Here is a 12,603-nt window from a genome sequence, read left to right on the forward strand (position 1 = left end):
GAGCCCCAGGGATTGAACTCAATTTGTCAGGCTTGGTAGAAGCACTGTTACCTGCTAAGCAATCTAGTTGGCCAAAAGTATTTTAAAAACAAAAAAATAAGCCGGCCGTGGTGGCGCACACCTTTAATCCCAGCACTCGGGAGGCAGAGGCAGGCAGATTTCTGAGTTCGAGGCCAGCCTGGTCTACAAAGTGAGTTCCAGGACAGCCAGGGCTATACAGAGAAACTCTGCCTGGGAAAAAGAAAAAAATAAAATAAAATAAAAATAAAAATAAAACTAGTCCTTTTAAGAGACACTAAACAAAAACAACAAAAAGGTTCCTTGCATATCCCAGTTAAATTTTCAAGGGGAAGACAACTACAGAAATTTAAAATAAATGTCAAATTTTGTTGAGAAGTTATTTACCCAATTTACCAATGAATGTAAGCTTTCAACAGAATTTAAAAAAAAAGGCTTATTAATAATCCCAACATTTGACAAGTTCAGAGCCAGCCTGGTCTACCTAATGAGATCTAGGACAGACAGGGCCTCATAATAAAACTGTTTCAAAAACAACCCCCCAAAAGCCTTATTAGTGCTACTACAGAAATATGTTACACAAGTCATTCTTTTTGGTAACAAATATATACCATGTTCAAAACCAAAATTTTAATTTTACCCTCAGTACCAGGATTCAAACTTAGGGTTTTGCATTAATTCCACACAAATGCTCCAGCACCCAGATAGTTAATTCCCACTCCATATCTAAATCTATTCTCCATCCCCATCTCCCTGAACAAACTGCACAACTAATATTAGGGAGGTTGTTCATTTTATTTCTGAGGGGTTGGTGCACAATAACAGAGGTTAAGGAACAACTTGAGTGAGTGGGGTTTTTTCTACTTTGTGGATTCAGGTCATCAGGACTAGTGGGAACACTATGGCCCATATCCAGACTCACTCACTGGCTGATAGTAAGGGGTTAATGAAGTAGCGTGCGTGTGTGTGTGTGTGTGTGTGTGTGTACTTACACATATACATATATATACACATATATACATATTCACAAACACATACATATGATACACATACACACACACATATTACAAGACTGCTAGCATGTGTAACTTCAAACAGCAAACAGCCACTTAAGTAGCAGAACAATTAATATGAAACAGGACTAAGACAACGGCTGTGAAATGAGTTTGAATTTAAGGTGGAATTGATGAACAACTTTACGGGAAGTAGTAAAGCACAAGTAAAAAACAGTCTAAGGCAGTGAAAATATGACTAGAATTTAAAAAAAAAAAAAAAAAAAAAAAGGTTTCCAGGGCAACCTGGCAAGATGATAAAAGCAATTTGCTTAACATCAAAAACAGAGAACAAACTACACAAAGCTTGCCTAGGCATTCATGTAAAGATGTGGGCTCAATTACAGTCCTTCACCTTAACCATCCTATAACTATGAACTCCATCCCACTACAGTGTGTGGGTAAGTATGCACGTGGAGGAAACAAGATAATAACAAAGCTGTGTATGGTGGGACACACCATATACTCTATTACAATCCCAGTAGTGAAGAAACTGAGAGGCAATAGGATCACAACTGGAGGCTTGCCTAAACTAAGGACACTGTCTCTGAAAGACAAAAACAAAGTCTAAAATATAGATATTTATAGAGTCTGACCACAACAGGTAGGGACATCATGATTAATCTTCAAATATTATGTAAAATACTGGGCCTTAAAGAGAATAATAGTAACCAGAGTTCTTGGGCATGAAGGGAAGGTAGTTCATGACTTTAATATCAGCACTTAGGAGTCAGTGGAAGGTGGATCTCTGTAAGTTCTAGGCCAGCATGGTCTACATAGTGAGTTCCAGGACGACTAAAACTACATAGTAAGACCCTGTCTCAAAAAAATAAAATAAAAAGGACATTTTAATAAAGGCCAAAAAAAAAAAAAACCCAAACAAACAAACAATCAAACCTTCAAAACATGAAGGCAACCGTAGAATAAAAAGAATAAGCAGGCAACAAGGACCTGACCCCGACCCCCACCCCCACCACACACACAAAAGGTACAATGAGCTAGGGGAGGTACCAAAGCCTAAACCCCTCAGCACTATGGGCCTCCAGGAGAAGATCTTGAGTTCCAAGCCAGCCTTGGTTTCATAGTGATAGTTCTAAGCCAGCTTCATACAGAGACTTCCACTTTCCACCGCCCCCAACAAAATGTCAAGTAGCCCATACAGAACAACACTGCTAAACACATCCTCAAATAAAACTAGTCATCTTCTAAATCAAGTGCAAGTGTGCATCAGCATATAACATATTAGCTATGAGTGACAGTCATCCAAGTTATGAAGCAGTCTACATCAAATGTTATACATAATAGTCACAACAGCCCTAAGTTTAGGATCACCTGTTCTAACTGTAATTAACATTTTTTTAAAAAATTACATTCTTAGGGGCCTAATGGTTGGCTCTGTGGTTATAAGTACTTGTTGCTTTTCTTAAAAACAACAAAAACACCCAAGTTTCATTCTCAGCACCCACACAGCAGCACCTCATATCACCTGTAACTCCAGTTCCAGGCATCAGACACCCTCTCTCTGGCTTCTATAGAAGTTGGTTTTCTCCTTTCACCATGGGAGATCAAACTCAGGCCAACTAGGCTTGGTATGAGTCCTTTTATGTGCTAAGTCATCTTTCAGCCACCAACAGCAAGTTTTGAAGGCCTAAGATGTAGGGACTCTATTCCTATTCTAACAAGTGGCCTACAAATGCCACTTATCAAAGTACCAATATGTCAAACGTTAAGGATTACCAGGATATTTCTTTAAAAACAAAAACAACAAAACAAAGCAAAACTCCTTTCATCTTTTTAAGGGTGCTTCCAAGCAGAAGATCATGACAGATGCAGGAAGAGGCCGAGTCAGACTTGTCCATGCTAAGGCAACATCACTGATGCCATGAGGGATCCTAACATCTTCAGTGTGGTTAAGATAACCAACTCCATCCCTTCATGTCTCACTAACAGTCACCGCAGCAGGGACAGAATACAGTAGAGAACCCTACTCACCGTCATTCAGGGCTTCGATGGCAGCCCCCTTCTTCTCATTTGCTTCATCCATCATCTCCTCAGTTATCTAACAGGAAATGAAAGGTTAGCTCAGAAGTAGTGAAGAGATAAAAGTAATACGGACGGTCTTAGAGGTGGCAGTCACTATCCATCCACTCACGCACTTACCTCTCTAGAAGTGAAAACCCTCAGAGAATGGTTTTGCTTCCTTCTAAGCATCTTTCCCCGTTCATGGGAACTACTCATAAAAATTAAATCCAGTCTCTTCATAAAAAGTAAACTAATGCCTTTCATATTTCAATCATAGAAGATTGCGGTTTTACTCCTTTATTCCCACAAATATCTTTTGAGTACCTATCCTACTTATAAGCACAAATAGCAAGACCAATGCTGACAGCACAAAGATTAACAGGAATGTTAAACATTCTATCTGAAGTCAAATGTTTGACAGTAACTTTAACCACATCCCTTTTATTAACACCTCTACTGTGTGAAATAACATCGCCAAGTGCTGATTAAGAAAATGATCTCTACCAAACATTAAAAGCACACCATTAATCCCAGTACTCAGAAGGCGGAAGCAGGAGAATCGCTGAGTTCAAGGCCAACATAGTCTACATGATGAGTTCCAGGACTAATAGAGCTATAGAGAACACAGGAAGGCCCTGTATTAGTGGCAGTGGTAGAGCAGAGGAAGAGACGGAAATTATTTGCTACATCTAAGAACAGAAAGAAAGGCTAGTTATCTTTATTATCTAACTAGAAAATTCAAAGAACTGACAAGTTACTCAATCTGTAAAACAAGAATACAAAAACCCTAAGCATCCCTGTTTAGGGCAGCACATGCTACATACACACAGTATTTAGGAGGTAGAGGTAGAGGCGACAGGATTGTCCAACATCCAAGTGCAGCCTGGTTTACTGAGTAAGACCCATATGACACAAAAACAACAAGTAAAGTCAGTTCTGGCACACCACAAAAAACTGTATGAAACAGAAACCGAGCCTATAACACAATTTCTAAGACCACACAAGACTTCCACAAACATAAAAAAGCATCCAAGAAAATTTTATGTCACATATATAAAAATGGCTATGTATCGGGGGCTGGAGAGATGGCTCAGTGGTTAAGAGCATTGACTGCTCTTCCAGAGGTAATGAGTTCAATTCCCAGCAACCACATGGTGGCTCACAACCACCCATAATGAGATCTGACTCCCTCTTCTGGTGCATCTGAAGACAGCTACAATGTACTTACATATAATAAATAAATCTTAAAAAAAAAAAAAAAAAATTGGCTACGTATCTATGTACAGCACTGGACACACAAATCAAAGAAAATGTGGTATTTGCCTCTGAGTGTGGCATATTTCACTTACTAGGATTTTTGAGTGGACCTATTTTCCAGCAAACAATACAATTTCATGCTTTTTAGTTTAGCAGAAACCCACTGTGTATATGCACACTATTTCTTTTATCTACATAATGGTTTGGATGAGCACGGCTCCCATAGGCTCATTTATCTGCATGCCTAGACTAAGTTTACAAACTGGGAAGAATTTGGATGCATGTCTATGTTGGAGCTGACGCATCCCTGTTGGAGGTGTGTTGCTGGGGTGGCCTTTGAAATTTCAAAGCCCATGTCAGGTCCAGGGCCTCTCTCTGCCTGTTGCCTGGGACTCAGAATATAAAGCTCTCAGCTATTGCTCCAGCAGGCTGTCCCTGCCATGAGAGTAATGAACTAACCCTCTAAAACTAGAAGCAATGCCCCAACTAAATGCTTTCTCTTCTAAGAGTTGCCTTAGTCATGGTGTCTCTTCACATCAATAGAACATTCCATTCATCTGCTGCAGGCAACTTGTCAAGTTGTCCCTAAGCTGTCTATTGTGAACAGTGCTGCAATAGACAAGGCTACCCAAGTGTGCCTGTTACATGCTGACCTACATGTCTGCATTCCAGAGGGGATGGAGAAGGGAGTCAAAGAACATGATATATGTTAATCTGTTTTTATTAGGAAATAATGAAAAAGGACAAATTCTCTGATTTGATTAGTACACAGTGTACAACTAAGCTAGGAATTTGGCGGCACATGCCTTTATTCCCAGCACTCGGGAAGCAGAGAGAGGCAGGTGGATCTTTGTGAGTTCTAGGGTAGCCAGGGCTACAGAGAGCAACCCTGTCTCAAAACAAAAACAAAAAACAAAAAAAACAAAAAAAAGCCCCACAAAACAAAAAAACAAAACAAAACAAACAAGCAAGAGTAAATGAAGGTTGCAATTCAGGGTAGTCAAGTACTCAATCTACATTCACCTTTGCAGCAGAGGTCAAACCTGATATCCTGGTATTTTGTTTTTAAAGATAATGCAGAACACCACCCACAAAGGATACACTCAGAGGAAGACAATACGGATGGGTTAACAAGACGCGACTTCAAATGAATTTCAAACTTGAAAAGTCTACAATTGGCAAGACCATAGTAAGCATGACCTAAATCTCCTTCATACAAGGGACAGTTAAGTAGAGAAGGAGAAGGGAAAGCACTCCTGAAAATCCACCACTGGGCTGGTGATGTCTCAGCAGCCAAAGGTGCCGTCTAGCCAGACAGGAGTGATCTTCAGGACATGTGTTCTGGAAAAGGACTCGCACAAGTCTGACCTCCAAGTACACACATACAAAAAAAAATGTTAAAAAGAATGTTTTAAAAAGAAAAAAAAAAAAAAAAAAAAAACCATAAAGCCATTGATCTCTTGAATTCCCTATTACCAATGTCAACAAAAGCTATCCTGAGATTTAACTGACAGCCTCAACTTAGAGCTTTGATGAAGCAAATACATTCCTTCTGGGAAAAACACACCATCTACTCAGACCTCGAAAACTGTCCACAGGAAAAATTCCAAAAAACTTGTGGTCAAAATACTACATAGAAGCAAGGCACAGCATGCACTTTTTAATCCTAACACCCCAGGAAGCTTTCCTGAGTTTGGGTCCACCACGGATCAAAAAGGAAGACCTTACTGCACAAAAATAAATCTTAAAATTAATTTATGTATTAAGACATAACCGAGGAATCCTGAAAGATAATCAACACGAAAGTGTGGCAGCTCACAACTCTCTATAATTATGGTTCCAGAAAATCCAACACCTTCACAGAGATATAAGCAAAACACCAATGTAAATAAATAAATACATACATACATACATCATTAAAAAGTTTTGTTGTTGTTGTTGTTTTTTAAAGAAAGCTATTTGAGGGGGCTGGAAAGATTGGTCAGAGGTTAAGAGCACTGGCTGCTCTCTCAGAGGTCCTGAATTCAATTCCCAGCAACTGCTTATAACCATCTATAATAAGATTTGGTGCCCTCTTCTGGTGTGCAGGCATACCTGCAACCAGAATGCTACATACAGAACACACACAAAAAATAAATCTTTAAAAAAATTATTCAAAGGCATTTTAAAAGCCTAAAATTACATGCTATATTCATGAATGGCCTCAATAATAGGTATTCTTATTCTTCCCCCGATTTGACTTAAATTTAATTGCAACTCTCATCAAATCTCCCTATCCCATCCCTTTCTCACTCCCAAACCCCTGTGAGGGAGACTGAATGAGAAAAACTATGCTGGGACCCTGACAATCTAATTCTAAAATTTATTTGAAAAATAAAACATCAAGAACCACTAAAATATTCATCGTTTTATAGGTCCTTGTCCTGACAGATAACAAACAAGACTTAATACACAGCTTCATAAGAAAATGTGGTATTAGTACAAAGAAAGCAATTAAGACACACAGAACAAGAGAGTCCCCAGAGGGCTAAATACAGTAGCCAGTATGTCAGCATTCATGGAACAAAACTTCAATAAAGTTTCTGTTGAGTAAATTAATAAAAGGCAAATAAAGCTTTGGAGTCAGACATGGTGATACACGCCATAACACCAGCACCTGGGAGACTGACGCTATAGGATGACCTTGTTTGAGGACAGTGTGGACTATATGAGATACACACATTCAGAAGGAAGGGGCTCAGATATAGGTGGTCTGAATACAACTAAGCCCTAGATTTCATCCCATAAAATCGGGCATAGTGGCAAGACCTATATTTGCAGCATTTGGAGAGCTAAGGCAAAAATTTTTAATTAAATTAATTAAATTAATTAAAAATTTTTAGCCTGAGCTAAGGAGACCTTATCATAAAAAAAAAGTGGAGAAAGGGTAACGACATAAAAAAGGAAGACAACTTAAGAAAAAATTGAGAAAAGGTCTGAACAGGATTGTGCAAATGCCCACTGATAACCAAAATATATCAGAATATATTCGGCTATATTAGAAGTCAGGAAAAATATGAGCCCCAAATACAAACTACAAGACCACCAAAGCTGCTGAAGGTCCAAGTTCTAAGCTGTAATCATTTACACTGCTGTGCATAAACAGCCACTGTGAGCCTCTGGAAGGCCACTCACTCCTCACTGCTAATTCAAACTGTGCTCTACACTTCCTTCCCAAGTACCAGCTTCACCTCTTTAAGGAGAGGTTCCTTGGGATAAACACATTTGGAAAATAATGTGCCACAATTCTAAGCCGGGGGTACAGTGGTACACGCCTTTAATCTCAGCATTTGGAAAGCAAAGGCAGGCGGATCTCTGAGTTCAAGAACAGTCTTGAAAAAAACCAAAATCATCTCAAAAAAAAAAAAAAAAAAAAAGACAATTCTAATTGTAGGTATCTATTTTAGAGGAACAATTTTACAGGCTAGTCAAACTGAAGTAAATTTTAAGAACAAGTAAAACAAAATACAAGACTTCAGAGATTATAATTAAAAACAACATGGGAATTTGTGAACATTTTAGTGAAATTATAAAATATGTCATCAGTCAAAGGAAGATTTATCATGCACACCTTGGGAGTTAGATTATAAAATAATTCAGCCCTGGGGAACTTCACTTTTCCTAAAATGTCACTAACTTACCTCTCCATTTTCGTCTCCCATTTCCTGAGGAGCATCAGTGTCTGGTTCAATTACACCTTCATTGTCAATTTCTGCAAAGGGTGAAAACCATGAGATTGAAACCTAAATCACGAGAGTGGTACAGTTAACAGCCACTGGCTTGAAACTGTAAAATGAGATGAACTGATTTGCGTGGAGCTCAGGGCTAAGTACTACCCAAAAGGATGAAGGTTAAAGGTATATATCCCTTCCCCAAATGACCTACCTGCTAGAAGAACTAAAAGCTAGTTTCACCTAAACCCTGATACATTATTAACTACTTCCCTGCTAAAAATAACTACTAATAGCTATTAGTAGGTAAGTTGGAGAGATGGCAACTCCAGTACCAGGGGATCTGATATCCTCTTCTGGCTTCTGAGAGTACCACATACATGTATGTGGTGTACAGGTACACGTGCATACACCTGTACACATAAAATAAAAATTTAGAACACAAAACTACTACTTAAAACTGTTGGTCAAAATCAGGTAGCTACTGTAGTGATAATGATGGTTATATGCACATTTTACATAAAACACACCACTGAGTTTGGTCAGTCTCCAAAATTCACTTGGGAAAGATTTGGGAGTCAGAGAGATGACTCAGTGGGTAGAGTGCTTGCTCCAAAGCCTGAACTTGAGTTCCTGCCCTGAAACTCTACAAGGTAGGAGAAAACTAACTCCCAGGAGTTGTCCTTTTGACTTCTACAAAATCTTCTCCATAAACTTCTCTAATAACTTTTCCAGATATACCACAACAGTAAAAATTTTAGAGAATAAATGTAACTGACAAAATACTATTTCATTTTAATGTAATTTACTTTAAAAATCACGTGGAGACAATTTCAATAAAGCACAGGGATACCACTGAGACAGGAAAAAGTCTGCAGTTCAGTATAACAACCAAACCAATCAATCAAAGTCAGCCACCTGGCACTCAGGAGGCTGAGACAAGAGGACTGCCTCAAATTCAAGGCTACCTGTGCCACAGTTCCAGGCCATCCTGGGCTACAAACTGAGACACCATATCCAATCAAACTGCTAAATAAAAATCCCAACCACACAGGACTGAGTCACCAAGAGTACCTACCTACTGCACACTAAATACCACACACTCACCTAGATCGCTCTCCTCACTTGATAGCTCCTCTGTCTTTATGTTTTCCTCTGTCGTCTTGTCTCTTTTGTCTTCCTGGCAGAAGAAAATTAGTGTTGTCAGTACTTAAATATGTAATACACTTTATGTGTTTGTGTCTGTACACACAACATAAACACAATGTCTACCTTACTTGAATACACTAAATTTCAGTTGTTAATTGTAGCATGAAATATAAAAAGAGAGGCACCATCTCACGTTATCACCAGCTACTCTCTCATCCCAGCGGTCTTGCTGCCTCGTGGGTTTACAAGAAGTACACCCCAAAAGACCATAGAAAATCTAAAGAGTGGGGCTGGTATGGTAGCGACCTGTCAATGGGAACTTAGTGAGCTGGGTAGAGAGATTTCAGGACTCTGGGTCAGAGTCTGCCAAGATATAAACAAGGCCCGCTGGTGCCTTGTCGTGCCTTGCTGACAACAGCATAAATTGCTTCTTCTTTTTTTTAAACTTTTCCCACTACAGTTACTACCCCTTTTTTTTTTTTTAATTTATTTAATTATTTTAAGTACACTGTAGCTGTCTTCAGACACCCCAGAAGAGGGCATCAGATCTCATTACAGATGGTTGTAAGCCACCATGTGGTTGCTGGGATTTGAACTCAGGACCTCTGAAAGAGCAGTCAGTACTCTTAACTGCTGAGCCATCTTTCCAGCCCCACTACCCTTCTTTTACTTCTCATTTCTAATTAACAACAGTTCTGGCATCATCCAAACCTTTAATAATTTAAACTGTCAGAGTGTTGTTTTATTTTAAAGCAAATACAATTCATATACTACAAACTACAGAACACTCTTCATAGGCATTGTACCTATGACTCTCCATGATCTAACATCTTGGCTGTACATGGAAATGCCTTCCTACAGTAGAGGCACTGAAGATCAGGGGCTTATGAGGCCAGATTACCTTGCATGAAACTGTTTCAGAAACTAAGACATTGGGAGGCAGAGGCAGACGGATTTCTCAATTCGAGGCCAGCCTGGTCTACAAAGTGAGTTCCAGGACAGCCAGGGCTACACAGAGAAACCCTGTCTCGAAAAACCAAAAGAAAAAGAAAAAGAAAACTAAGACACAAATAGGAAGATAATATCTCATGCAAAATAAGTTAGACTACTCCTGACAGATGTTTAAGAAAACAGTCAAGACAGTAGGGTCATTTGAACCTAGGAGTCTGAGGTCAGTCAACAACATGAGACTTATATGGAAGGGTGAGCTTTTTCAGATTGTGAGAGGTTTTTTGATTTTGGTGGATTTTTTGTTTGTTATTGTTTTCTCGAGTTAAGCTCTTACTATGTAGAATTAGCTGGCCTTGACCTCAGAGATCTGTCTGCCCCTGCCTCCAAGTGGTACTACAATCAGTATGGCATGTTTTAATGCCAAATGTCCTGAACACTTCAGTTTTCAAGGGTTGCTCAGTGTAAAGCAAGCGTGGAATTGTAGCACACAAAGCGATTACCAAGACTTAGAAGAGCACATAATGAAGAGCAAACTTTCTTCCCCCCTTTAGAACTTCCCAGTGGGTAAGATAAATTGGCACTGCCTTCTCTAGTTAATGAGGCTGTGTATCTTAGAAAAGGTATCACCACCAGCATCTTACAGAAAGTATCTACTCATCCAACTGTTAGGAAACCAGGTGTAACTACACTCTTAGGTTCCTTCCCCTCTTCAATCCTAAAAAAAACAAAGTCAGGCCAGGGGTGGTAGGCATATGCATTTAATCTCAGCACTCAGTAGATCTCTTGAATTAAGAGGCAACCTGGTCTACAAAAATTCCAGGTCAGGGCTGGTGAGATGGCTCAGTGGGTAAGAGCACCCGACTGCGCTTCCAAAGGTCTGGAGTTCAAATCCCAGCAACCACATGGTGGCTCATAGCCACCTGTAATGAGACCTGATGCCCTCTTCTGGAGTGTCTGAAGACAGCTACAGTGTACTTACATTATAATAAATAAATAAATAAATCTTAAAAAAAAAAAAAAAAAAAATTCCAGGTCAGCCAGGGCTACATATAAGAACTTGTCTTTAAAAAACAAGGCCAGATAGCTCACAGGTAAAGAGGCATTCGCCACCAAGGCTTAGGGCCTAAATTCAATTCCTGGGACCCATGTAGTCAAAGGAGAAAACCAATGTTTGCAAGTTGCCCTGTGACCTCCACACAGACATTGTGGCCCATTCACTACCATCACTCTACTACCATCTCACAAACTTCAAAAGTACAATTTCAAGCCAGGGGTAGTGGCAAAAGCCTTTAGTCCCAGTACTTGGGAGACAGAGAGAGGCAGATCTCTGTGAGTTTGAGGCCAGTCTGGTCTTGCAGATGAAGTTCATGAAGTTCTAGGACAGCCAGAGCTATACAGAGAAACCCTGTCTGGAAAACCAAACACCAACACCCCCTCAAAAAAAAAAACAAAATTTCTCCTAAAAAATAAATGCCTACGTTTCCACCTTAATTCTAAAATATTTGTTAAGTCCTTAGCAAATATGCAAATTGCTATGTTAGCATATACTTTTAGAATGCACCCCCATAGTCTCACATATTTGAATGGTTAGGCACCAGGGAACAGCACTACACTATTTGAAAGGATTAAGAGTATGGCCTTGTTGGAGGAGCTGTGTCACTGGGAGTCGGCTCTGAGGTTTCAAGAGCCCAATCCAAGCCCAATGTCTCTGTTGATACATCAGGATGGAGCTCTTGGCTACTGTTTGTGCCTGCCACCATGCTTCCTCCCACAGTAATAATAAAGGACTAAACCTCTGAAATTGAAAGCAAGCCCTCAATTAAATGCTCTAAAAATTGCCTAGGTAATGGTACCCCTTCACAGCAACAGAACAGTGACTGACAGTCTCTGTATGTAACCCACACTGGTCTCAAAAATACAGTATCTTATCTTAAACAAAAGAAATTTGAACTTACCTTGGTGTTTTCTTCTGACTTAGCTTTATGAGTAGCAGGTGGTACTTTACCCCCCATGCTTAAAATAAGAAAAGAGATAGTTGTTTAGAATAGTCACTATAAGTTCACTAAAAAACAATGAACCTAGAAAGGCTAAATGTTTCCAATAACCTTTCAAAGCTTAGAAGAGTATAATCTCAATTAATATGAATGCTTTGTTATGAGTAAGTTTTTTGTCAACTTCAAATTGTTTTTAGCACACTAGTTAATAAAACCTTTATAAGCCTAATAAATTGCCTCTTATAAGCCTAATAAACTTGTATAAAAAGGCAAAGCAAAAGGCAGGGAAACCAATAAACAACAAAAATGATAAATCATTCTCTAAGCCATTAGTTTAGAAAATAGGGGGAAGCCGGGTGTGGTGGCACACACCTTTAGTCCCAGCACTTGGGAGGCAGAGGCAGGCGGATTTCTGAGTTCGAGGCCAGCCTGGTCTACAGAGTGAGTTCC

General features: G+C 39.4%; 1 protein-coding gene across 1 annotated transcript in view; it reads right to left on the reverse strand.

Moving 5' to 3' along the window:
• Positions 1 to 12,603, reverse strand: part of St13 (ST13 Hsp70 interacting protein) — a 34,978-nt gene that overhangs the window by 14,198 nt on the left and 8,177 nt on the right. The window contains exons 2-5 of the mRNA XM_021216457.2: positions 12,115 to 12,172; positions 9,167 to 9,239; positions 8,030 to 8,100; positions 3,063 to 3,129 (exon numbers count right to left, since the gene is read on the reverse strand). Of these exons, the coding sequence (XP_021072116.1) occupies positions 3,063 to 3,129; positions 8,030 to 8,100; positions 9,167 to 9,239; positions 12,115 to 12,172 (269 nt within the window). The remainder of the gene's footprint in view (positions 1 to 3,062; positions 3,130 to 8,029; positions 8,101 to 9,166; positions 9,240 to 12,114; positions 12,173 to 12,603) is intronic.

The sequence above is a fragment of the Mus pahari genome, chromosome 17 (genome assembly GCF_900095145.1).
Source record: "Mus pahari chromosome 17, PAHARI_EIJ_v1.1, whole genome shotgun sequence".
Taxonomy (NCBI): domain Eukaryota; kingdom Metazoa; phylum Chordata; class Mammalia; order Rodentia; family Muridae; genus Mus; species Mus pahari.